The 6284-nt window shown below is 40.4% G+C and overlaps 1 protein-coding gene across 1 annotated transcript; it reads right to left on the bottom strand.

Moving 5' to 3' along the window:
* Window positions 1-1916: 1916 nt before the first annotated feature.
* On the bottom strand, window positions 1917-6213 carry RPS21 (ribosomal protein S21). Its single transcript, XM_055813822.1, has 6 exons — window positions 6075-6213; window positions 5750-5841; window positions 4737-4800; window positions 2868-2939; window positions 2160-2215; window positions 1917-1979 (listed from the first exon to the last, which is right to left on the bottom strand). The coding sequence occupies exons 2-6, from the start codon at window positions 5797-5799 to the stop codon at window positions 1970-1972; spliced, it is 252 nt and encodes an 83-aa protein (XP_055669797.1). The 5' UTR covers window positions 5800-5841; window positions 6075-6213; the 3' UTR covers window positions 1917-1969.
* Window positions 6214-6284: the final 71 nt, after the last annotated feature.

Below are 6284 nucleotides of genomic sequence, written 5' to 3'. Positions count from 1 at the left end.
ACAGCATGTGTATGGTTGTAATTATTATGAAATCAGTAAAATGCGGCTGACAACGGCAATTTTCAATACTAGTCATATCATACTAGCATATTTTAAAACTACTGAAATGATATATGAGTGACATTCTATTTAAGTGACAAGCACCAACTGACAAATAAACCTGCTGTGTGCAGAACCTACCAACACAAAAGCAGCACCTGGAAGTAAGGTTATAGCCTCTTCTTGTATCCCTCCTGCAAAGCAAAGGTCTGAGACACATCATACCCTAGAAAAGACACCATGCTTTTAAGTCCCTGTGGAATTCTAGCCAAAGTAAATCAGAAATTTCTTCCCAATAGGGGTGCCAATGATTTTAACTAGACACTTTTAAGACACAACAGCACAAAGCGTCTGTTCTTAACACCCTTCCCCTTTCCCATGCCTGTATCTTGCTGCCAGCAGATGCTTCTAGCTTAGCGCTTGCTGCAATTCCATTTCTCAATTTCTGCAGACAGTATGGAGAAAAAAAAAAAAAAAAAAAAGATTGTCAAGAGCTTTCGCGATTTAGTATGCTGCTTAACACTGTTAACACAGGAAAAAGCTGTAATACTGCCAAAAAGCACTGTGGCCCACTAGAATAACACAAGACATCTCGAAGGTTCGTTAGTACAGCTATAGCACCTTGGTATTGGAAGGTGCTATGTTCAAAGTCAAATGTGAAAAGCTGATCAAAGGGGAAAGAAAAATGTCATGAAGCAACATATTTCTAGCATATTTTGGAACACAAAGCAGGAGCAAGTTCAGAGGTGTCAGAAGATAGTACTGCAAGGTCAGGATTTTATCTAAAATGGAAAAAACAAAAGTTTTAAATTTTTTTTAAACACTTTAATTTGACAGTTCATCCATGTTCTCAGCCCTGCAGGATAACCAACCTTATTTCTATGACACTGGATTTATCAGAAGCTAACGCCTGACGTTAACTCAGCAAAGCTGGTGGTTTGAGTATCGGTGTAGTCTGACCCCCCCCAAAAAATCTTATTTTTCTTTCACAGTAACTACGTCAGAAGCTTTAAATTACCAGAAAACCAACCAGTTCAAACTAAAACTAAACACCTTAAGTACAACAGGCACAACCTTTAAGTAACTAGTGTGTGCCAGCTTAGAAGCCTGAAGTATGAAAATTAGCCAGAGAAATGAGAGATAAGAGAAGCAATGTCAGCAGATGTACTATCATTTCAACTGCTTGCCTCCTCCTTTGGTTCTGCTAGTAGGATAGCTGACAAAAAACCAAACCCACATCAGCAGGTAGAAAGTCTATCTAGCCATTAAAGGGCTATTAAGTAATTTCTTAAAATATTGCCAAATAGTCAGGTTATTTATCCTTAAATTATTTCCCTGCTGTTCAATATCAAGGTGTAATACAAGACTAAAAAGGTAAAACCTTTAAGAGTCTCTCTCACACGGCAATCAATCTGCTAGCATGCCAAGAAGTATTTCTGCTAAGTTTTCCACAAATTGCAGTTTTAATGATTTGCTTAAAGAATGTTGGTGGCAGAGTAAATACTGTGAGCCTCTATCAGCAGAAAACCCCCTGAACTTCTGCATCGTAACCAAAAGAATTGCCTTAGTCTTTCCAGTGAAAAAGCAGGAAGATGAATTAGATTGCTATATTGCAAAATGCTCCATTACAGATCAAAAAAGGAGTTGAGCTACAACTGCAAAGCTTATCAAATCCAGAAAAGAAAGATGATAGCGAACCAAAGAGTGATGTGAAAATTCTTGATTTTCAACTCTGGCACTGGCCTACAAGCTGATTCGTTTAAGAATTCATAACCAGAATTTGTGTATCTTTTGAAGACATGTATTTCTAAGTCTTTGTACACTAGCTGTAATAAATCCACTGATGTTTATGACTTGAACAAAGACACAGCACAATATAGGTTTGAACTGTTTATTTTACATCAGATGTTCCATACCAGAGTTTCTTCAGTTAGAAGTTCCTAGAAGAAAATGAAACAAACATTGTTACAAACTAGTTTGCTTCAACAGCTCAAGTAAATATTTTTGAACAACTGTGTAATCATCTTATAAATATAGTATATACATTTTCAACCCAAGAGCTAGATTTGGGTATGGGAGTGGCCCCTGCAGGAGTTAGAGGATAAGATAAACATACGTACTTGGAAACAATTCCATCATTTTTTGCCAGACGCAGAATGGAGTCATCTGATTCACCCTTTAAAAAACATAAAGATTATTCTGAAGTGACCAAGTAATTGCTGATACACATCAAAAAGAGGCAGCTGCAGCATTTAATGCTGGTAGAGAAATGCACAGCGTCTTCCACAAATCACTACATTTCATAGGCACTGATTAGTGTATTCAAAACAAGCTGTTAAATTCTTTGTCATCCTTTAGGATAGAAATAGTTTTAACTTGAAAACATATATAAGCTTGCATTAACAAGATTTATTTCTGAGTAAGCAGACTTCTGATGAACTCCAGGAAGTTTCATACCATGTTTAACAAATTTAAGCCATGGTAGTATCATTTCTAACAATTATAAACAACAGATAAAAGCCAGGTATCAGTAGCTTGGAACATTCTAAAAGAGAAAAAACAACCCACTTGCATCCACTTGCAGCGATAAAAAAAATTATGAACATACATAATTCAGAAAAACAGAAGAAACTGATTCTTCTAAGTAAATTTGTTCACATCTTTGTCCTGTCTTCATCATCCCCACAAAAGCTCTTCCTCTAGAACAAGCTCAAGACATATTGTGTTTTCAGGGCCAAACACAAATCTAAAAAGTTACTAATCAATATAAAAAGAAGCACAATCATTCTGCAGTTAAAGAATACTTTAACAGTTAAAGAAGTACTTACCATTCTACGAATTGCTCCACAAATGGCATACGTTTTGAACTGGCCATTTACTCTGCCTGTTACCTTGTCAACCTGTGATTACAAGCAAGTTACTCCATATAAATTCCTATAAAATGTTATGCTCTTACATACTTGCCAGGCACCCAAAGATAAAAATTACTTGTTAAATACTGCAACTATTTTTCTGCAAACTACATAAAACTAATGCAAATACCAAAATTAGAAAGACAACTACAGAGTATCTTTTCACAGCAAAGTTACAGTTAATTACATAGCGCAGCTATAAAATTTAATAGATCATGCAGCATAACAAGAGCACAATATGAAATAGTAGCTAAAAAAAATATTTGTGTTTTATAAAAATGGAAAAGTAAAGTTTACTTATGGATTTTACTGCCTCTGCTATTTTTTTCATGTTCCTTTTAATTAAGGTTGGTATTATGGAAAACTGAAGTGAAGGGGGCAGTCTTGTTACACAGGCAGTAAAATGCCCCCAAGCTGAGACACACAATTTGTCTCACTTCCTCCAGTTGCTGAGAAATTGAACAGGAAAAAAGACTAAACAATACAAATCATTAACAGTGTAGTGAGCCCTACAAAACCATGGGTGTGTTTTTGAATTCCGCTAATCTCTGATCCTTTGAAAACAATAGGGACCACTGAAGGAAAGAAACAGGGTGAACAAGAGAAATATTTGCCTTAACATTTACAGGAAATCAGAAACAGAGCATTTTTTTTTCAATTATTTCTTTAGTCAGACATGTAACACAAGAGACTCAGTTGTGTAAAAATATGGGATTGTAGTCTGTGGTCTCCCATTCAAGAAGAAATAAATCAAGCAAATAAATCAAGCTATATAGCACATAAGCTATAGGAACACCGAGTCCACAGAGTTCCTGCAAGGTGAATGCCAATAAACACATGGGAAAAAAAGCATGCTAAAAGGCGTTTAAATTAACTGGAGCCCTTGGGCATTAACTGGGATCCTGCAGGAGTCAAGGTCTGCTGTGGTTTTCTCAGCATGTATGTTAAGCTTGGAGGAAGTTGCAATAACACTACCCTGAGAAGACGAAACTAAATTTGGACAAGAACAAATTCCTTATGTTACAGAAAGAAAACTAAATGTACAATACCAAGTCAATACAAACAGCCAGCAGCATACTTCAGGAAAAATTCTATGCATCTAATAGCCCAAGCACTGAGTTAATGAAACCATAATGCTGCACACAAAACACATGAGCAATCTCATGTGTCACCTATCGGGAGCAGCAGTGTCAAGTATTAACAGGAAGTATTCAGGCAAAGCACAGAAGATGGCATTTTAGTTAAGCAAAGTAGACCAGAAACAGCGTTCTGTTCTGGCAACTGTATCTTTTGGATAAACTAGAAAAAGCACAGAGAAGATCAACAAGAATAAAAAATTAAAAACTAGAGCGCACAAGGACAGACTGAAGAATGGTACTTTCTTACAGACAGGTGAAGGCAGAAGGGATAAGAATCTCCCATAGACAAACATTTTGTCTCCTTCTTTCCTTCAGGACAAGGAACTCCCTAATTTATATTTTATATTTATATTTCATTAGCTAAAATATAACGTTAGGAAGTTGCATTTAGTTAAACTGTTAAGCACTGGAACAGACTGTACAGAGGTTTATGAAACTCCCTTAATGAATTATTTTCCAATAGGCTGAAAAATAACCAGGGGTGACACAGTAATATACTTGAATGTTTGAAAACCCTCAAGTTCTACACTTATATGGTCTCTAGTGAATTATTTGGAGATGCATCAAAAGCTGTTGTATTTCTTAACATCTAGCAAAAGTTTAAATGTGTAGCTCTCTGATCACATAATTCTGTTATGAAACTTACCTCAGAAATATTTATCTGAATAGAAGCATGATCCTTAGCACCGATTATTCGGTTGCTAGCAGAGCTAAGGAATAAAAAACCAAGACATATTTAAACAAAAGGAAATGGACGGTGACAATGAGAAAAAACTTAACCGCCACATCTACAAGCAAATTAAAGCTGCACAAGAAGTTCAGACCTTAACTGTTTAAGCTTTCAGTGCTTGGAACATTAAAATGAGACTTTAGGTACATTTAAAGGAGACTTTAACTTGGCAGCATCATGCTAAGTTGGGAATTATCTCTTCACTTTTTTTTATATGCCCAGTTCACCCCTATACAATGCACACACCAGCACAGCCCTTCAAAACACACAAGAGTATCAAGTCTTTTCTAAAGTGCAAACAATACCACAATGAAGGTAATTCAAGAGAATGTATTCTCTATACCTTTTTCATTGGGGCCATTACAGCTATCAAAAGACACTTGGGTTGCAAACCCTCAGAAATCACACATTGCAAAAAACATTCGACTTAACCCTAATAAAAACACATGTAACTGCTTTTTATTTTCCAGTCATTTTTTTTTAACGTACACATTTACAAAAAGCTTCTCACTGTCACTTTACTATAACCTCAAAATTGTACTTGGTTGCTGCCTTGATAGCACATGCTGATTCCTTAACAGCTTCGCTAGGACACCTTGTAGCACAGAAACACCAGCACACTGCAAACACCGCATTTACTTCTGAAACGAACCATGCGTGAGCCGTCACTGCTGCACTGTAAGGCTGACAGTTAAGCAACGGAAGATGCAGAGTATTTTCTTGAGCTTTAATCTTCCCTCCTTCACATATTTTACATAGTTTTAAAAATACAGAAACGGATAAGACCCACTTTCCTTTGCTGCAGATACTCATGACTACGAAAAGCCCTGCTCCTGCGCTGCCTGCAGCGGGCTACGGCGCGGGTCGATGCCCAGGGCCCGGCTCCGCGCCGACCCCCGCCCCCCCCAGCGCTGGAGCCAACCGCTCACCATTTGCGAGGCACGTAAAGGTCCACGAACTCCCCGGCGTCGTTCTGCATGGCGTTGTGGCTGGCCGAGGCGCAGGCACCAAGCGGTAAGACCTAGAGAGCGCAGAGCGGGGCTCAGGGGCCGTGTCCGCACGGCCTGGCCTGCGCCGAGCGCCACCGCCGGGCCCCACGGCCGAGCCGCTCCACGGGCAGCGGCCCCGGCCCGCAGCACGCTGCGGCCCCCCCGACCCCCCAGCTGCGCGGGAGGCCGGGGCCGAGCCCCCCTCGCCGTCCCCGGGGTCGCCCCGGCCGCTCCCCGCGAAGCGGCACCGCGACCGCGCTCCTACCTCGCGTGCGCCGCGGCGGAAAAGGAGGCGCGGCGCCGGAAGCGGAAACACGTCAGCGGGAGCGGACAGCTTCCGGCGCGGCGGCGGCCTCACCCGCGCGGGCGCGCAGCCGTTGAAAGACCGTTAAACGGCCGCGGTGGCCCCCGAACCCCACCCCCTCGCCGCGCTGAGGCGGCTCCGGGAGAAGGGCACCAGGGCCACCGTTCGGCC

The sequence above is a fragment of the Falco peregrinus genome, chromosome 9, assembly GCF_023634155.1.
Source record: "Falco peregrinus isolate bFalPer1 chromosome 9, bFalPer1.pri, whole genome shotgun sequence".
Classification (NCBI taxonomy): domain Eukaryota; kingdom Metazoa; phylum Chordata; class Aves; order Falconiformes; family Falconidae; genus Falco; species Falco peregrinus.
This window is presented reverse-complemented; position numbering and strand designations above follow the sequence as displayed.